At 46.9% G+C, this 20,363-nt stretch overlaps 2 protein-coding genes across 6 annotated transcripts in view; one reads left to right on the top strand and one right to left on the bottom strand.

Annotated features, from left to right (window-relative positions):
* LBHD1 (LBH domain containing 1) overlaps positions 1-14,688 on the top strand; it is a 109,441-nt gene extending 94,753 nt beyond the window's left edge. The window contains exons 1-4 of one of the 4 annotated variants that reach the window (XM_081173399.1): positions 9,383-9,544; positions 10,169-11,839; positions 13,072-13,486; positions 14,159-14,688. In XM_081173399.1, the coding sequence (XP_081029525.1) occupies positions 11,573-11,839; positions 13,072-13,486; positions 14,159-14,202 (726 nt within the window). In that variant the 5' untranslated portion in view covers positions 9,383-9,544; positions 10,169-11,572 and the 3' untranslated portion in view covers positions 14,203-14,688. Of the gene's footprint in view, positions 1-7,048; positions 7,179-9,381; positions 9,545-10,168; positions 11,840-13,071; positions 13,775-14,158 lie in introns of those variants that run through there. The other 3 variants (XM_081173397.1, XM_081173396.1, XM_081173398.1) reach the window with 3 other exon arrangements.
* A 1,130-nt stretch (positions 14,689-15,818) lies between these two features.
* Positions 15,819-18,792, bottom strand: CSKMT (citrate synthase lysine methyltransferase). 2 transcript variants are annotated; one of them, XM_081173400.1, is made up of 2 exons: positions 18,599-18,792; positions 15,819-16,774 (listed from the first exon to the last, which is right to left on the bottom strand). In XM_081173400.1, exons 1-2 carry the CDS (start codon positions 18,711-18,713, stop codon positions 16,107-16,109), a joined length of 783 nt encoding a protein of 260 aa, XP_081029526.1. In that variant the 5' UTR covers positions 18,714-18,792; the 3' UTR covers positions 15,819-16,106. The 2 variants fall into 2 exon arrangements, with proteins under 2 accessions (XP_081029526.1, XP_081029527.1); XM_081173401.1 differs by having other exon boundaries at positions 15,819-16,858; positions 18,599-18,718.
* Positions 18,793-20,363: the final 1,571 nt, after the last annotated feature.

Raw genomic sequence — 20,363 nt, 5'->3', positions numbered from 1 at the left:
GTGGGGGGTTCCTGCTACAGTTTAAAAGCCATCTTTCCAATATTCTTCAGTGGAAGAATAGAACTGAGGATAAGCCTTTTGCAAGGGAAAGGGGCTTATACAGGCTGTGGCGATAGGAGCAGGTTTGATTCTGATGGGTGGGCTTCACAGAGAGCAGGTTTAGACCAAGTTTAGGCAGACCTGCTAGGGCAAATCATAGAGTAGGAAAACTCCAAGGGTCATCTAGTCCAACCCTCTTGCAATGCAGGAATCTCAGCAAGAGGGCCCCCATTCAATGTGAAACCATACGGGGGGGGGGCTTCCCTGTCAATGCGTCATCCCACAGCTAGCCATCACTTGCCTGCCTTCTGATATGCAACCAGTCCAGGAGTTAGCCCTGCCTGTCAGATTCCTACTCCTTTGTGTCAGTGTTGCTTCTTGTAAAACTCAACCAGGAGGAAGATGGGGACAGTACAGTGGTACCTCGGGTTAAGTACTTAATTCGTTCCGGAGGTCCGCACTTAACCTGAAACTGTTCTTAACCTGAAGCACCACTTTAGCTAATGGGGCCTCCTGCTGCTGCCGCGCCGCCAGAGCACAATTTCTGTTCTCATCCTGAAGCAAAGTTTTTAACCTGAAGCACTATTTCTGGGTTAGTGGAGTCTGTAACCTGAAGCGTATGTAACCCAAGGTACCACTGTACTAGAATTAGATGGTTCCTGCTTCTGTTGGGCTCCCTGCCTTCTGCCCAAGCAGTTCCAAGGGGCACCAGCCACCACAGACTGCACCCAAATGGTCTTCATAAGGTTTCTCATTTTTTTCCACCCATGCCAATGAATAGCTGTCATTCAGTCTAATGGGGAAACATTTAAGTCAGGGATGAGGAACCTGTTTCTCCAGGTGATGACAAACTCAAACTTCCATCAGCCCTGATTAGCATACTGAAAGAACCATGGATTATGGGAGTACAACAACTTTTAGCAGCACACAGGTTCCCTAAGGACTGTTCATGGCAATGTCACTGCTGTGACTTCCCAACCTACCATTCCATGCCTGGCAGTGGGTGGCCTGAACCTCAAGCGATAAGAGATCATGGAAGACAGGGGCAAGGAAGCTTTTTTCTGTACAAGAGGACCATGTTCCGTTCTGGGAAACCTTCTGAGCACCACATGCCAGTGGTAGGCAAAGCCAAAGGCAACAGTAGGCACGACAATGAATGTTACCTTGGTACAGTGGTCTGGTTTCTACACAATTACCTCTGTACCCTCCAGCCAGGCAAACAAGACACAGGATCAGAATCCAAGGCTGCATTCCAGCCAGGCAAACACTTTTGGGGCACAAAGCAGGTGAGAGGTGCTACTTGAAGAAAGTTCTGAGACTCAGATAGGGAGGCCTGAAGGTCTGCATTCGGCCCCTGGGGCTGAGGTATCCTGCTCTGGCTGGAAAGTGTATGTTGTCATTGTACAGACAACTTGGCAAAATATAAGCCCTCTCTCTCTCTACACACGTATTACTTTCATAACTACAAACTTCTTTTTTGTTGTTGCTAGTTTACAACAAACCCTTAAAAAAGTACAAATGTCACTGTGATGTACAAAGGAAATTTTATCGCTCAATGTTTACACCAAAGCAAGCCTTACAGCAAGAAGAAAAAAATGGAAGAATCTCTCCATTGAAGAGACAGTAAAGTCCTCCTAGATTCAGCTTCTGCAAAGTTCTCAGTTTAGAACAGAGTCCAGCCAACACAGACTCTTTTTGCTTCACTGTTCTTTTTTCCAGGGCCACGGCTTGTGAGCCACATTCTCATCGGTCTTCGATGCCTCTTTCAGGATCTCCATTACCATGGCGTTATGTTTTTGCCGCTCAGTCAACACCTGTGGAGTAGCATCAGCAAACTCCTGGGGAAAGAAATAAAGACGTTTAGAAAATCCAGGAGAGGTGCCTTCAAGGGTGAAGTCAAACCGCTGGAGAGCTGCAGCTACGGCTATAGAGACAGACACGGGAGGACTACATGTGCCCATTGGGGCCAGTATCCTCTGCTCTGACTGGCAGCAGCTCTCTCAGGATCTCTGGGGTCCCTTTCTCGTCAGCTGCTATCTTTAGCCGGAAACGCCACGGGCTGAGCCCGGGGCTCCCCGCAAGTGCACCCTGGCTTCCTCTGACCTCCACCTCAAACCCCGGAGACTGGAGCTTTCGCCCACCTTCGCCATCTCCTTTCTGCGCGCTTCGTCCGGCGCGACCACGGCCCAAAGCACAAGCCCTGCGCCCGTGAACCCCGCCACGAACAAGATCCCCTTTGCTACGCGGTAGGCAGTCTCCATGGAAGCAAACGACACCCCACCGCTCCTAAAACACTCCCCAAAAGACAAGCGGGAAGAACCAGCCTCCCTGGAAGGGCGCGGGGAAGAAAAAAGGTGGCGCACCACCTAGAGAGCAGAGGTGTGTCTGGGCTAGAGTGTCCCGGCCGCAACCTAGAGATAAGAAAAGGAGAGAGTTACAGATAGGTAGCCGTGTTGGTCTGCCATAGTCAAAATACAGTAAAAAAATTCCTTCCAGTAGCACCTTAAAGACCAACTAAGTTAGTTCTTGGTATGAGCTTTCGTGTGCATGCACACTTCTTCAGATACCTTCAGATGGTATCTGAAGAAGTGTGCATGCACACGAAAGCTCATACCAAGAACTAACTTAGTTGGTCTTTAAGGTGCTACTGGAAGGATTTTTTTTATTTTGAAAAGGAGAGAGTTATGGAGATGTTAAAGAAGCGCCAAAACAGGAACGGAGTCTTGCTCTTTCGAACTCGGGTCTTCATTTGTGTTAGAAGAATTATTTCGGATTTGGTTTTTAAAATTGGTTTAAAAAATTGCCCTGAAAATGCCGTAGCTCGGTGGCAGAGCATCTGCGTTGCAATGCCCACGGTTCAGTCCCCAATGGCGTCTATGGAAGAAGCTCCTTGCCTGAAACCTTGGAGAGCCGCTGCCAGTCAGTGTAGGCAGTACTGAGCTAGAAGGGCCGGTAGATGTGACGGGTTTCTTTCCCCCCGGAAAAATAAAGCACAAGGGGGGGGGGGAATCCCACCTCACATCACTGGTAAAAAGATGCCAAAGGGATGATTTTATGGTGCGTTGGAAACCGTATACAGTATCGGACATTGCAGAAAGAGCTCACAGCTTCCTCCCGCAAAGGATCTTAATCTCTCATAATGACCAAAGAGCAGAATGAGATTATCCTCGTATTCATTATTTTATATAATATTTATTGAGTTTTCCAATTTAACAATCCAACAAAAACCACATTAAATACATTCCAAATTATAATACAACCAAGAAGACCAAATTTTATGCCAAATTATATATCTTTGGGTGACTTCCCATGCTCTGAAGTTCATATTCATTATTTTAGGAATGAGTAATTAACAAGAGAAATAAGTAAAGTGCATCTACCTTGAATGCAGCAGATTGCAGGTTCAAGCCCCAGAATCTCCAGATCTGAAGCCCTGGAGAACCGCTGCCTGTCAGTCTAGAATCAGAATTGTATAGGGCCCTGAGGGTCATCTAGTCCAACCCCTGCAATACAGCAATCTCAACTAGATCATACATGACAGATGGGCATTGGATGGACCTCTGCTTTAAAACCTTCGGGGAAGGAGAGTCCACCCGGTCTCGTGGGAGTGTAAGGCACTCCCTATGTTACTTGAAGGGGAAGTTGGGTTCTGGCTAATATTAGCTTGCATTCAATTAAATTCTGCATACCCATTGAGATTCATGGACTTCAATTAATCATTTCCATTAATTCCAATGGGTCGACTCTTGAGTAGAGCTAGCCCTGGTACAACCTACAGTTTTGGATTTTTGCTGGAAGCATGTTGTATACTCTGAGCAATTGTATTTCCACTTTCAATGCCTTTTCGTTGCCTTACAGAAAACTGTTACACAATAATAATATCGGTAATAGGGTAGTATTAAGCTAGTAATTATTTTAGAATAAATAAGAACATCGGAAGCTGCCTTATACGGAGTCAGACTATTGGGCCATCTAACTTCGTATTGACCAGCAATGCCTTTCTGAGTCTCTTTACACACTATAGCTCTGAAGCACATTCAAAGCAATGTTTCCTTTTGAATAATTTTGGGCATTGTGGTTTGTTCAGGGTTGATGGGAATAGTAAGTCTGTGAGAGGTAAATGACAGTGGCAATCTAGTAGGGCAGTGGTACTCTGAGGGTGTGGCATGCAACATTGGTGTGGCAGGAGAGGGTGGCAAGTGTTGTGGGGACAATCAAAGAAACCTTTAAACATTTCAGCGTAGTATAGTATCAAAATAATTATTTTTATTTGCAGAATGTGGATAGATATCTTTTCAAAACGAGAGCAAGAACATCAAGTGATACTGAAGACAATCGTAGCTGTGTTTTTCAACGTATTTATTATCGATTAAAAAATTGGTGTGGCACGAGCACATTTTTATTCCCAAGAAGAAAGTTTGAGAACCATTGTTATAAGGTGGTTTTAGCCTGGAACACTCTGGCATGGAGAGAAAGTTATCTTCTTCACCTCTTCAATTTCTGGGAGATAAGTTGCTTATAAAGGGCCAGGGGTGGGGCCGGTTAAAAACATAGAAGCAACTGGCAAAATGTGGCAACCCTACACCTCACTATTGGCTTGTCCAGTGAAATGTCACCTTGTGCATTAAAAAACAACAGTATGATATCACAATGTACTTCAGTGTGTCTGCAGTCGGGTAATGTGATTTTGTGGCTATGTACAAATTGAAACATGTGGACATAGGGACATGGGTGGCGCTGTGGGTTAAACCACAGAGCCTAGGACTTGCCAATCAGAAGGTCGGCAGTTCGAATCCCCGCGATGCGGTGAGCTCCCGTTACTCAGTCCTTGCTCCTGCCAACCTAGCAGTTCGAAAGCACGTCAAAGTGCAAGTAGATAAATAGGTACCGCTCCGGCGGGAAGGTAAACGGCATTTCCGTGCGCTGCTCTGGTTCGCCAGAAGCGACTTAGTCATGCCGGCCACATGACCCGGAAGCTGTACGCCGGCTCCCTCGGCCAATAAAGCGAGATGAGCGCCACAACCCCAGAGTTGGCCACGACTGGACCTAATGGTCAGGGGTCCCTTTACCTTTACACACTGAAAGGCCCCATCGGTCGCGCTGCGTTTCAAGTCAAATTTCTGCATTCCTGTACACACCAGAGAGGGTAACAGTGTCTTCACCTGATACTGCTTACCTGATTTGTTTCCCCGAAATGGCAAACCCCACCTGCCACAGAATTCCTATTCAAGGAAGACATCTTCTGCACATGTGTTCCATCATCTGCCTGAACAGTACACATCTCAGCTTGCACTTTCAAATCGGGTGGCAGGTGGTTTGTGGGGAAATACATCAAACAGAAGAATTTCTAAATAAGACTACAGGATACAGATGAATGTGAAGCTTCAAATGCTGGGAGCACATTGGAGCCAGAGTTTATGACAATGTGCACACAGCCAATGATGGGTTCCCTTCTTCCCTTAATTGGATTATCATCAGATCTGGGAAATCCAAATTAATTGGAGGGCAGGGGACTTGACTGAGGATGCTGGGAAACCAGACACAAGTAATTTAATATCCACATTAAATTTATGAGTGGATGAGGCCATATAATCTTAAGAGGATGCTTCACAAAAATGGATCACATGGTAAGAGATGTGAGCTTGTTGCCTGGATGAATTGAAGTTGGATAATGCTGTTAAATGTTGATTGCCACTTGAGGGGCAATCCTTCAGGTACCATATTGTTTACCAGCCCCTGCTCCTATGCTGTTAGAAATGTTGGCTTGCGTGTGTCAGCAGACTAGCACACTCATCTCCGTGCCGTTTAAATAGAAGCCCCAGAGTTTGCTCTTGCCTTGCTGCCTGGCTGGACAACATTCTGATCTGAATATCGCTTTTCATCTCTTGTACCTTCTTCCGCAGTACAGTGGTACCTCGGGTTAAGAACTTAATTCGTTCTGGAGGTACGTTCTTAACCGGAAACTGTTCTTAACCTGAGGTACCACTTTAGCTTATGGGGCTTCCTGCTACCGCCGCCACACGATTTCTGTTCTCATCCTGAAGCAAAGTTCTTAACCCGAGGTACTATTTCTGGTTTAGCGGAGTCTGTAACCTGAAGCGTCTGTAACCTGAAGTGTCTGAGGTACCACTTTAATTTACTGATGCTGCGACTTTATTGTGAGGTTGCCTTTTTTAAATCAATGGATGCCTCCTTCAGCGATGCACATGCATCAGAAAGGTTAGATACAAAAATGTATTCTTATTATTATTATTATTAGGTAAAGGTAAAGGTACCCCTGCCCGTATGGGCCAGTCGTGTCCGACTCTGGGGTTGCGTGCTCATCTCGCTTAAGAGGCCGTGAGCCGTCGCCGTCCGAAGACACTTCCGGGTCACGTGGCCAGCATGACTAAGCCGCTTCTGGCGAACCAGAGCAGCACACGGAAACACCATTTACCTTCCCGCTGTAAAGCGGTCTCTATTTATCTACTTGCACTTAGACGTGCTTTCGAACTGCTAGGTGGGCAGGAGCTGGGACCGAACGACGGGAGCTCACCCCGCCGCGGGGATTCGAACCGCCGACCATGCGATCGGCAAATCCTAGGCGCTGAGGTTTTACCCACAGCGCCACCCGCGTCCCCATTATTATTATTATTATTTAAAAACCCAGAAGTCTCACTTGAGGGTCAAGCCACTATTAAAAGCAGAGGTGCAGGCCCAGCTGGGTTTGTCCCATCAGTTGGCAACCCACTTACACCTTGATATTTGCGATGAGGCACACACAAAGGACAGGCACCACCACTGTCTGCTTTAAGTAAGGCATTCCCCACCCTTCGCACGAGCCCTGTGACAATCTCTGCCTTGAGCTCATTAGCTGTGCTTTGAGTTTCCATGATCTCAGAGGGCGATTAATATCCAGGGAATAGAGATGGATGGCCAGTGTCCCGGGGTGACCTCACCCCCTGGATCTGGAAGCCCCTCCTTCTCCCCCCCATGGCTCTGTTATTTTGTCCAGAGCCTGGGGAAGCGAACACACTCTCTGCCCCACCAATTCCACCAGACAAGGAAGAGGATATTTCCCCTTCTGCCGGAAGAAGGTGAGCCCTGGGAATTGGAAGAGGATCCACCCAAGATCCCACAGGACCGATTTCCAGGAAAAGGTGAGAAACTGAAGGGGAGGGGTGGAGAGTTCCTCTTGGTGGATTCCCAACTGAACCTGCCTTGTTTTCAAGGAGTTCCTATAGGAACAGAGGAAGCTGCCTTAGGCTGAGTCAGGCTGTCGGTCCATCTACTTCAGTATTGCCTGCACGGACTGGCAGCAGCTCTTCAGGGTTTCAGAGGGGAATCTCTTCTTCCCAGCCCAACCTGGGCATAGCTGTCAAGCGTCCCTTATTTGGCGGGACAGTCCCTTATCCCAGTGCCATGTCCTGCTGCTGTCCCTTATTGATGATGTCTCTTAAATAAGCTACTGAAGGTAATGGGGCCCTTTCTATGTCCAGCTGTCCTTTGTCAACAACAAATTGTTGCTGTTTTTTGTGTTGAATATATGCTATATGGTAATTTATGGACCTAATAGGTATCTAAAGCCATTTGCACGCAACAAAATATGTATTTTATCAAAGTAATTGTTGATCCCTTATTTTGACTGCTGATCCCTTATTTTCAAGGCTGCTGGTCCCTTATTTTCAAATCTGTAAGTTGACAGCTATGATCAGGGGCCTTCTGCATGCAAAACAGGGAACCACTGAACCATGGTCCCCCCCCCAAATAAAGTAAGATTCCATGGTTCCTCATAGTTCTGAAGGCAGAGCTGATTTATTTCATTTTATTAAGTTTATATCCAGGCCCAGGGTGGCAACCAAGAAGTAATAAAACAATTAAGAAATACGGGAGTGGGGGAGCCAGTATAGGTGCAGACTGGGAAAGGCTTCTTCAAAGATGAATGCTTTTAGCAGGTGTTGAAAATGAAATATAGGAACATGTGAAACTCCCTTTTAGCTCAGTCCATCTAACTCAGTTATTATCTACACTGACATATCAACCATAGATAAATAGGTTGAAGGGTCAGTTCTGGCAAGGAATGTGTAGCCTCTTTAGTTACACCAGCTACCTGTTAATTCCCAGACCCAATTTCAACATGCTAGTAAATGAGGACTTCAGTATGGTATACTACACATTCTGCAATTGCAACTTTCCCCTCTGTGCCTTGTGCACCAGAAATATTTTTAAGAAGAGTGAAGCTTTTATTCAGGGTAGAGACAAAATATTTGAGGTGGGGAGGAGGAGCTTCACCTCTTTAATTTCTGCATGTCAAGAACATGTTTGTTTCTTTGTTTCCTTGCTTGCTTTTTAGCATGGCCAAGTTCCCAAACAGCTTCTCTTGAGAGCGCTCACATCCACACTCTCCATTTAAATCACATCTCTACCACTTTGTGCCTTCCCTCTAATAATCTCGGGAGTTGTAGCTTGTTACGGGTGCTGGGAACTATAGCTAACTATAGTTCCCAGGATCCTTTGCAGGAAGCCACGACTGCTTAAAGCAGTATAGGAGCGTTTTCAACATGTGGTGAAGATGCGACCTCAGATTCTGACCAGCCCAACTTTGACATTGCTGCAAATCCCTTGGAGTTTAGGGTTGCTTCAGGAGTTGTAAGACTCTGCATTTAATGAGTCTGCCATGCTTCAGAGGAGGATAATATTTCAGTTTCAGGGAGAGGAGGCTCCCCCAGCTGGAATATTTTTGCCACAGCAACACCCTGTTATAAGAAAAAACTGCTCCTTTTTCCCTTATGGGATACCCAAGAGCCCGTAGGTTCTCTGTCAGTAGGAGAAAATAACAAGAGGACAACCAGAGAATATTGAGAAGCAAAGCAGCTAATAAGCCTGATCTCTATTAAACTGCTGCAACAAGGTCCCCCACTCCCCCCATGCAGAGAGGGAGGAGAGGAACCCAGAACATTGGTGTGCAAGCTCTTATATAGACTTTTGAAATTGCCCACCCTGTAGCTCAAGACCCCCCCCCAAAAAAAATATCATACATACATCACAGAAAGAGGTGGTCCCCAGCAAAAATGTGAGTGTGTTGCTTCTATCCTTCTGCCAGGATACCTGATAATGCCTTATCTGATTGCCTTTTCTGGGTAGCCTGGCCATTCCTTGGAGATGGTAAATACTTCCTGAATCAGATACTTGCCAGACTGTATTTACAGGGAGGTGTAAGCCCCTACAGTCCAAAGACAATTGGAAAGTTTTTCCCATTTCCTTCCTCCTTGCAGAGAAATATTTGAGGTCAATTTGGGAGAGTCAGAGTGGTTTCAGGATTGCTCTTGTTGTAAACAAAAATCTGCCTTTTCCCCCTTATGGGGTATCCAAGAACCCATATAGAGTCCTTATGTAGGTTCCCTATTGGTAGGAGAAAATAACAGAGGCCAACCAGAGAATATTGAAAAGCAAAGTAGCTAGTAAGCCTGATCTTTATTGATCTGTTGCAACAGGGTCCTCACTCACCACACGCAGGAGGGAGAAGGTGAAGGAATGGGTTTCCCAAACCCAAAACTGATTGTGCAGGCATTTTTAAACTGCACCAAAATCCCCATTTCTCCTTAGCTAAAATGCATAAACTTGAGCCGTTGAGCAAATGCAAAACAAGAACACAGCTCTCTCCCTTATCAGTTTGACGGCAAGACTGGCCTTGACTTTACCAGTAGAACAGACACAGACATCTCTTATGTTCTGACCACAAATGACGGGGAGACCCAAGTCTGGGACTAACGCCAGAGCATGTTCTCGGAAGTAGTGACCTTTTGCTCCAAGATAGGAGTAGGAACAGGAATATCCTTTTATGGTCAGGAGTGCAGGAAGGAAATCCCTTTTATGGTTGAGAGTACCAGAGCAGGAACATATGTGATGTCAACCTGCATACATAGGCTGACGTGGTTGGAAGGAGGGAGAGGGTGCCTGGAGGATATAAATACTGCATGAAACTTGTCATTTCTTTGGACTTGCTGTGGACTAATCACGCAAGTGCCTTCTGCTATCCGGAGAGCAGAATAAACTCTTTCTTTGAACCAACTCGGTGTCATTTTGACTTCCTTCCTCCTGTCCTGGAGCAACGTAGACCCAATCAGTGAACTCCAATAAGGCTACAAAGGAACCCAGAACAATGGTGTGCAAGCCCTTATATAGACTTTTGAAACTGCCACCCTGTAGATCAAGACCACCCCCAGAAACATCATACATACATCACAGAAGGGGTGTGGCTCAAGACCCCCCCATACATCATACCTACATCACAGAAAGGGCGGTCTACAGCAGAAATCTGAGTGCTTTGTTTACCTCCTGTCTGCCAGGTTACCTGTTTAATGGGCACTTGATTGGATTGCCTGGGGAGCCTGGCCATTCTTTTGTACTGATAAACACTTAGTTCCTGAGCCAAATGTGCCCTTAAGACAGGATTTGTGAAGGAAAAGACAATGGGGAGGCTTTTCCATTTTCCTTTGACCTTGCAGAGAAAACATTTGGTCAGTTTGGGAATCAAAATGGTTTCAGGTTGGTCTTCCTGTGCTGATCTATGTACGTGCTTGGTTGGTACACTTATGAACATTTAACATATATCTAAGACCTCAAAATTCCTATCACACTCTCCTGTACTATTTCAGACACTATACTTATGCATGTGTGTTTGCCTTGTACATTTATGAACATTTATTCTCTCTCTCTCTCTCTCTCTAAGGCCTTAGAATTCCTATAACAACCTCTTCACGCAGCATGTTCCACGTGGGCCTGCTCTTCTCAGAGGGAGGGAGCAGGCTGCCTATGCAGCCAGGGTCACGTCACCACAAACCCTTTGCTCCACATGCAGTGATGGGATATGTGGGCATATCTTATGGCTGAAGGATTATCTGGCCACGAGGACAAAGCGCTTTAGCGCTTCCGTGAGATCCCAGGCCAGAGTCAGGGCACTCAGACCCTAATCCTTCTTAAGCGGCCGCACCCTGAGCTCTCCGCTATCAGAGAGGGATACGATTCTGAGGCCGCACACCACACATTCAAAGCAAAACATGAAACAATCATGGCTTCCCCCTCAAAAAAAAAAAGGGGGGAGCCATTGTTTGTTATTACAGACCCTCCAAGTGTCCCTGTTTTCCAGGGACAATTGTGGATTTTCAGAAGCCATTCTGGTTTCTGATTTGATCTCAGAATGTGCTGCTTTTCCTTCAGACATCCCTATTTTTTATCAGATTAATGTTGGAGGGTTATGTGTTAAGGTTGCTGGAAGTTGCTCAGAGACCTCTCTCTTCCTCCCACAGAACTACAAGTTCCCCGTGAAAAGATATTGATTGTTATACCTCTTTGGGAACTGTAGTTCTGTGAGGGGTTTCCCAACATCTCTCTGCACCCTTGACAAAGGACTGCTGCCATAGTTCTTGTCGTATTAAGAGAGTTTCAAATGCTTGTAAAACTGTTGGTTCTGATGACACAAGATTAGGCTGTGGTGACTGCGTCCCCTCAGATCTTGTTTTGCTTTCATGTGTATTCATTATTATTTTTTGTGATGGATAGGGACCTCAAAAGCTGGAAGGGGCCTGAGTCTCTCTGGATCTCTCGAGACAGCCTGCTCCCAGATGCAGTCATGACTGAAATGATGAGGGGATGTGAGGGCCCTGACACCCAGGGCGAAACGTGTGCTGCGTGCCAGATGTCTACAGGAGGTCTGGATCCTGCCATGAGTGGTGAGCCTGGTCCGAACACTGATCAGGAGATGCAGTGGATCTCAGCCAGGGAGGACAGTTCCCACCGAGAGCCTTGTTTGAACACCCAGGTAAGACGGGAACGCTCTTTCGAGCTGTTGTCCACCTCCATCTTCAGATAATATAATTCCCTCCTATGCAAGTTGAGGAACTTCCCTTATCCTTCTCATCCAGTGTGTAAAGCATGAATCAGAAAGCCAGTGAATGTCCTCAATGACGTTCCCTGTTCACTAGGGTCTTGGCAACTGGGACAGCCAAATGCAAGCTTTGCAGGAGTTGAACTGCTAGCTCAAAGCAGTCTCTCTGTGTGAGCTCAGCTGCTTTGTCTACTGCAATTGGAGTCTCCCCCCCCAAAAAAAAAGTTTTAGTTATCAGAAGAGTTTTATTTACCAGAAAAGGAAATGGCAAACTGAAGATGACGTGAGCAACATAAACCTTATCACAATTTACTAACTGCAGCATTGTAAAGTTGGAGGTCAGCTAAGTTGCAGCTGGCATAGCTGATGGTCAGGGATGATGGGAGTTGGAGTCCAGTGAGGTTTTCAGACTCCAACTCCCATCGGCCCCTTGCCAGCATGTCCAATGGTCAGAGATGAAGGGAGTTGTAGTCCAACAACATCTAGAGGGCTACAGATTCCCCACAGGTGAGCTAGAGCAGCCCAGCAGGTGGTTGTCTGGCTTCCCCTGGAGGGAGAACCCACCCATTCCTCTAGGGCAGGAGGGTCAGCAAACTTTTTCAGCAGGGGGCCGGTCTACTGTCCCTCAGACCTTGTGGGGGGCTGGACTATATTTTTTGCGGGGGTGGGGGGATGAACGAATTCCTATGCCCCACAAATAACCCAGAGATGCCACCGCATCTCACCACACATTCTACTCATGTAAAAACACACTGATTCCCGGACCGTCCGTGCTGAATTGAGAAGGTGATTGGGCAGGCCCCAGCCGCTGGCCCTTAGTTTGCCTACCCCTGCATTGTCAAACTTGCTCTGACCATCAATAAGCTGCTTGAAATCTAACCCCCCCCCCCCCGTAACTTGTAAAGCCCACCTGTGGCTGCATGCACACCACACATTTAAAGCATGCGACTTCCCCCAAAGAATTCTGGGAGCTGCAGTTTTGTCCCTATTATTCCCCGCACCCTTGCCGAACTACAGTTCCCAGGATTCTTAGGGGGGGAATCCTGCGCACAGGGTGCCCAGCACCAGCCTCTCTCTAAGTCCTGAATTTAAAAAATTGTCAGCGTGTGAAAAGGCCTTCCGTTCTTTAATTTGGGTTAAAACTTCTTCTGCACTTCTCTCTCCAGCTCTTCCTAAGCCCTCCCCAGGGCCTGGGGGCAGATCCCTTCGGTGGCTCCCCCTCGGAGTCATGCGGCGACCTCCCTGGCGAGACCTACGAGGAGATGTCCAGGGACCCCCTTGAGCTGCCCTGCGAGGAGATGTGCATCCGGCCAGCCCCTTGCGGGGGCCAGTGCCCAAAATCGCCATGTGAGGAACTGTGTGAGAGCGTCTTCAAGGGGCCAGCCTCCCGGAGGCTGTATGAAGAGGAGCGTTATGTGGAGACGTGGTCCGGGAAGGCTCGCCTGCCCTCCATTGTAGTGGAACCCATCGAAGGGGGCGATGTGGAAAGCGGGGAGCTGCGGTGGCCCCCCGACTTCACGTTGCTGGAGGAGGCTGAGGAAGACGAGCTCTTTGCTGACGGCGAGGAGGACTTGGGGGCAGGTGAGTGTCCTACTAGTGCCCACCCCCCAAATCTCAACTCAATCTGTGGGTGGGGCTTTTTTCAGCCAGAACTTGCTGGAACTCAGTTCTGGCACCTCTCAGGTGGGCGCCATTACAGTGGTACCTCGGGTTACAGACGCTTCAGGTTACAGACTCCGCTAACCCAGAAATAGTACCTTGGGTTAAGAACTTTGCTTCAGGATGAGAACAGAAATTGTGCTCCGGCGGCACGGAAGTAGCAGGAGGCCCCATTAGCTAATGTGGTGCTTCAGGTTAAGAACAGTTTCAGGTTAAGAACGGACCTCCAGAACAAATTAAGTACTTAACCGGAGAAACCACTGTAGTGTTATTTTTTGTTGTCTAGGTTTAATTATTTACTTATGTTTTAGCTTGTATTTCATTCTTGTGAACTGCCCTCAGATCTTTTGATGAAGGGTGGCATAATAATAATAATAATAATAATAATAATAATAATAATAATAATAACAACAACAACAATAACAACAACAACAACAACATTCATGGTGAGTTCTGGCACCTCTTTTTCTAGAAAAACAGCACCCTAGTATGCCACACTTTACTGAGTGAATACAGCCCAGAATCCTTTGCGAGAGATTTTCAGGTTATCCAGGTCCCCCTGTAACCTCCTCCCCTCTATTCTTGTTTTCCAAGGATTGTCGTCTTTCGACAGCGACGTGGAGGAGGTGCTTCTGTAACGTTCTGACCAATGTTTCCCTGGGACAGATGGACAGAAACAGTACCTTCCCAACGCCACCTACGTCTAATCACGGCTTGGCAACGTCTTGGAAAGGGACTCTGGGGCATCGCCTTGGAAAGAAGCAAAAGTAGCATCTTGCTACTTTGAGGTGTCTCTCAGAGGGGTAGCAGATGTCAGGAGCTCGCCCTACACTTGAGTAGGACCCTGGCAGAGACACATGCCCGACTGGCATGTTCTCTCCCTCCTGGTCGATCGTTCAGGAGCTTCAGAAGCTTTCTTCAGCCCGAACATCACAGCGACCGATGCCAACAGACATCGGCACACTTAGGGATCCGCAGAGTCTTCGCAGTTCGTGTGACAGACCTCAGCAACTCAGCATTTTGGATAATCTACTTTATTTACATATAAACACACACGGAGCACTGCAACATGGCTCCCTCTCTCTCTCCCTAGCATCAGACAGCAAAGAGAAAAAGCACAATAGTCCCACCTACATCCTGTCTCTGTCACTTCCCACTTTCCCAGGCAAAGGGGCCTGAAGCCAAACATGGCAATGGTGACTTCAGTGTCATTCTATCAACCGGGATGAGCGTCTGTCAGCAGAGGATTAGGCCTGAAGCTCCTTCCCACAATTCCTACACAGTGCCACCTCCTTTTCCATTTAGCTCTTGGCTTAAACTGGGGCGGGAGAGGCAAATGTGACTCTCTAGGTCTAGAAATGTGAAGGCTTGGGAGAAAAAAAATGGAATAATAATTTTTTTAAAGAAACACCCCCCCCCCCCAGGCCTTCACATCTCAAGCCAAAGTTCTGTCTGGCCCTTGGGATTCTTTCCAGTCACCTCTGCTCCTCAGACACACCCATTCCCCCCCAGGCCCCCAAAAGGCTGTCTAAAAGAGAACGTGGCCCTCAAATTGAAAGGGGTTCTCCATCCTTGGTTTTTTGCCTGCGGCTAAATCTATATACATGCAGCTGGAAGGAGCAGGTCTGTAGCTTGAGGGTACCTCCTGGAACCAGCCCTGTCACTGAAGCCTCAGATGCTTATTTTGAGCTTCAGCTGGTTCGCCAGCTTTTGGACAGAAATGACTTGGCCACTGTATTCCGCACTCTGGTAACTTCCAGCTGGATTACTGCAACACACTGCATGCGGGGCTGCCCTTGAAGATAATTTGAAAACTTCAAATGGTCCAAAATGCAGCAGCCGGGTTAAGGTCTGGAGTTCTCAATTACTTAGGCCCCAAATAACCGGTATCTGAATGGCTGCCTCTCAAGTGTTAGGATTGGCAGAGGGGGCCTGTTGGTAGTTCCACCACCCTCACAAATTTGGGGTGGTGGAGGCCTGGGCGAGGGCGTCTCCGTGGCAGCCCCTCTATTGTGAAATTTCTCTCTTCAGAGTTGTATATGGCACCTGCATTATGTAATTTTTGTCATATGCCGAAGATTAACCTCTTTGACACCTCAGATATACTGGTATGTATATCTTAGAACCCACCCTATTCTCTCAACTGTCATCTGTTTTAACTTATTTTAAAATAACGTATTTTTAAACTGTTGTAACCCGCCCTGGAACCTGATGGTGAAGGGTGGGTGAGAAATGTAATAAATGAGAATAACTCTCAAACCGGCTCATTGTCATTCCCTTTTGCCATTCCTGTTGTTTTCTGCCTCCAGCGCTTTCTTCCCTGGGTAGGCTTGCTTACACAGAAAAGTTTTTAGCAGACGCCAAAACAAGCACAACAGAGGCGCCTGCTTAAGATCAAGTGGCAGGGAGTTCCAGAGAGCAGATGCTGCCACACTACATGATCGATTGCTTGAAGAGCATTAGCTAGCACCCAATTTCTAAACCCCAGCTGGCCTCGAAGGTTTTACTTCACCTCATAGGATACAGTTTTTCGGTCCCTCTTCTATTTGACAGCTCCACTGGTCCCTGAAGAGTCTGGGCTTAGTATGTAACCATAGTAACAGATGCCGCCGATATGCGCAATTTCCTTCACGGTAACTTTCACCACCCCTGCCTGTTCCAAAAACGGCACCCTGGCGTCCGGATCCTCATCGGAAAACTGAAGTAGGTTCCCTGTGGGCCTCAGCACCCTCAGGCACTCTGACACCAACGTCTTGGCTCTGCCCGGGCCCTGGGGGCATCGTAGCAGCGTATCACAGGTCCCCTTGTCGAGTACGAGGTGGAATGATCCCTCCTGAAAGGTGCTGGTCAAGGCAGTGGCATCGGCCAGGTAGCAGTGCAGTTCGGAAAGAGGGTGGCCCGGTGGGGGGCTCTCCCTCACTAGCTGTTGCAGTGAGTCAATGGCTGGAGGGGAGAAATCCAAACACGAGATGTGAAGTTGCCGGGGCGAGTCTCGAAAGAGCCCCAGACTTAAAGCGGATGTGCCGCAGCCGACGTCTAGTATTTGGGTCCGGCCGGCCGGCGAGCTCTGAAGGAAGGAGAGCAGGAACCCCGAGACATCTTGGTAGGAAAAGAACCAGTCAAAGTGGCCAGGACGCGAAGCTCCTTTCTCCTTAGCGGTGTAGAAGCGGTCCCAGGCGTCGCGCTGGTCCATTTGCCGAAGGAGATCATCTGGAAGATGGATGGAGGCAGAATGGGCCGCGTGTCAACTGCGAGGCCACACATTTGCTGGACCTCAGCTCGCCTTGCCTTTCTCTGACCCCACAAAAATTTAAAACTAAACACATGTAACGAACGAAGCTTTGCAGGGTTAAAGAAAGAGAAAAATGGTGCAAAAAGTAATCTACATTAGACACAACAAATTAGAAAGTGTAAAAATTTCGAGGTCTTAGAACGAAGGAAGTCAATATGTGTATATGTACATAATGATTAGAATGACGATACGGTTTTCTTTGTAGATTTTTTTGTTTTTCTTGTGTTCTTTTTTCTCTTGTGTTTTTTTCTTGTTTGTACTCTTTTATTTTGGATTCAGTGTTTGTAATTTTTGTTGTAATTTTGCATTGAAAATTTAAAAATAAAAAAATAAAATAAAACTAAACACACAGGGTATTCTCCAGAGCGCAGTCCTAAGCACATTTACTCAGAAGTTAAATCCAAGGTGGTTTACTCCCTTGGCATTAACCAGCCCTTTTTTGTGACTTAGAATCTTAGTTGGAAGGGACCCCAAGGGTCATCTAGTCCAACCCCCCTGTCACAAAAGCAGGACATTTATTATTTGATGTATATTCAAATTTATTATTTGATGTACATTCCCTAATCGTGTTTGTTATGTTCTCATTTGTTTTATAATTGGAGAAAATCATCATCATCATCATCATCATTGCAGGACAAAAATAAACCAGAAGATCTGTGATATAAAAAGTTACAGGATTCAAGCAGAAAGTTGCAGCATTATGCGCCGATTTGGGAAGAAGCAGTGTGGCTGCCCCAGGACTTTTGCAGGCTCAAACTATATTGAAAGCTGGATTGCATACAATTGCCCCGACAGTCATGATAATCACAAATCATCATGTGTAAGCATCAGACAGGATGTTGGGAGTGGCCCTCAGTGCCTTAAAAGGCGGATTTTGCCCTTCTGTGGGACTCCCTTGGGGTAGCCATTTTCCCAAAGCATAATTCAAAATCAGAGTGGGGGAATCAGAGTGGGGAGGGACCCCTGAGGAACATCTAATCCAATCCTCTATTCCTTCCAATCATGAACACAGGTGTTGTGCAGCAGAAATGGGATCACCAAGAATCAAGAGGAAGAAATCAGCATGCTCAAGGCAAACTGTGAGATTTGCCAATGCACAAACACCATCGGAGGAGAAGGGAAAAAATATTGGTTATATTCTTTTTAAAAAAATATTTTTTTGGGGGGGGAATGATCACTTATACTTAAATCCTGCTCTTACATGACATGATCTCTCATCCAAGGACTGATGAAGCACAAAACTGCTTAGCTTATTGCACCTGATGCTCTCAGACCAAGTGTGTGTGTGTGTGTGTGTGTGTGTGTGTGTATGTGTATGTGTGTACACACACGCGTAAAAAATGCAGACAAACAGCATAAGACTCTTTACATAGCAGAGCATTCCTGTTTGGGGTGCCCTCGGTCTGTGGTTGTGTATACATTTAAAGCCCTCACCTTCCCTCAAAGAACCCTGGGAAACTACAGCTTACCCCTCACACCACTACAATTCCTGGCACCCCTTTAACGAACTACAGCTCCCAGAAATCTTTGAGGAGCACATGCGCTTCAGACGTATGGCGCCTTTGCATTCATTTGAACTGGCAGCACCACCTAATAAATCTCCAAATTCAGAGCCCAGCCGCCGCCTAAGCTTTGATGCAAGCAGATCAGGATGAACGCTTGGAAGGAGCCTTTTTTGCAAACCTCAATTGTGCAAAAGCTCCCTGCCCTCCCTTTTTCTCCTTGGCGTGAGAGGCACCCACCTGACCAAGAGGAAGAGGAAGAGGCAGAAGAAAGCGAGGAGCGCACCAGCGTCCGGAAAACACCCCGAGGACCTTTCAGCCAGCTTGCTGCTGCTGCTGCTGCTGCTGCTGCCATCTTCAGTGGGGCGGGAGGAAGGGGGAAGGAGGAGCTAAGGAGATCTCTAGAGCACAAGGAGGAAGTGGCCGATCTCTGCAAAGCCGCATCTGCAGCCCCAGCAGCAGCAAGAGACAAGCGGCATCTGGGTCAACTGCAAAGCAGATCCAACTTTTGCCACCGTTTCCCCGATGTGTTTCGCTACTCCTCTGCCCACGTGGGAGGATGTTGACTAATGCTTGGAGGGAGCACGCACCCACCGATGTGAACTAGGGAAGGGGGTTGATGAGGTTGTCGTTATCTGCTAATTTGGTGGGTTTGTATTGCTTTGTTGTTTGTTTGGGTCTTGCTAAGGTTGCTTGTTAGTGTTTATGGGGCTGCGGTGCTGTTGCGATTCTTCCTCGAATTTATTTATTTTTAGTTCATAAAATTTATACACCACTAAACCCCTCAAGGTCTGGTGTTCAAGACTTTTGAAACGTTAAAATAACATCCGACTAAAAATAGATTAAAACTCGCATCCACTGTATAAAAACTTGCCCACGCTTGCAGGAACAAATATATTTTTAGCCGGCAGGGGAAAGAGTAAAGTGAAGGCATGATATCAATCGGCAGGGAGTTCCAAAGGGTACTTGTGCTGCCATCCTAAGAGACTTGAGTTATTAAAAATTGCAGAATGGGTCTTATGTGGCACGTCCACGTTGCAGAGACGGTTCACCTTTAAGCTCCATATAGGATCTAATTCCCAAAGCTTCAAACATTCTAATGGGGTCGAAGCCCTTTGTTTTTATGAATATATGAATGAGCATGCTGGGATAGCTCAGTCCGTGTAGCATGAGACTCAGCTTCCGGATTGTGAGTTCAAGAGCCGCCGCCCCCCTTGGGCAAAAGAGTCCTGCATTGGAGGCGGTTGGGCTAGAAGATGACTGCGGGAGATTCCTTCCAAGCTTTACGAGTAAACAAATATAATTATTAACGGGTGTATTTTCTTGAGACATAGGAAATCAAACCGAGCTTACACTCAGCATTGAGAAAAAAAGCTAAACTATAGTTGAGAATAAAACAGGGAATTAAAGCTTTATCTATTTTTTGCACCAGCAATATTCCCCCCAGAGGGAGGTGCACCGTTCCTGGAGGTACTGCAATACCAGGTCGATGCATGGAGTGGATGGAGCAAGCCCCTATTCCATCTCCCAGCTCCAAAAATCCATTTAATATATAGTCCTCAAATAGAGGACATATCAGATATTAAACTGATAAGAACAGATACTACACTTGATCTTAGCCAAAAGGCCGAGAAGCGATACCAAGGGAAACAAAAATTAAGCAGGTCTCCTTTCCCGATGCCTTTTCAATTGTCGGTGGGTAGCTTGGTGCGGCAAACCTCTCAACGCCCCCTCGGAATCAGCACCGTTTCCAATTCCACAAAATACACTGTGACAACATTTCTACTTCTGTAGTCCAACTCAGCACCCTCTAGATCGACAATTTAACCTCAAAACTAGATTATTCTTTCGATTTTATCAATTTCTCAGCAATCTGCCTGGTTACTCCGATGGCGATTGGTGCTAAATCTGCATACTCCCGCCCATTTACAAGTCCGGGTCCTTGTAACTGTTAACTCATTGCGTGCCAGTACAGGTCCCCAAAGGGACGCGGGTGGCGCTGTGG

The sequence above is a fragment of the Podarcis bocagei genome (genome assembly GCF_964188305.1).
Source record: "Podarcis bocagei genome assembly, chromosome: 16".
NCBI lineage: Eukaryota > Metazoa > Chordata > Lepidosauria > Squamata > Lacertidae > Podarcis > Podarcis bocagei.
Note: the sequence above shows the minus strand (reverse complement) of the source record. Positions and strands in the feature narration are given on the sequence as shown.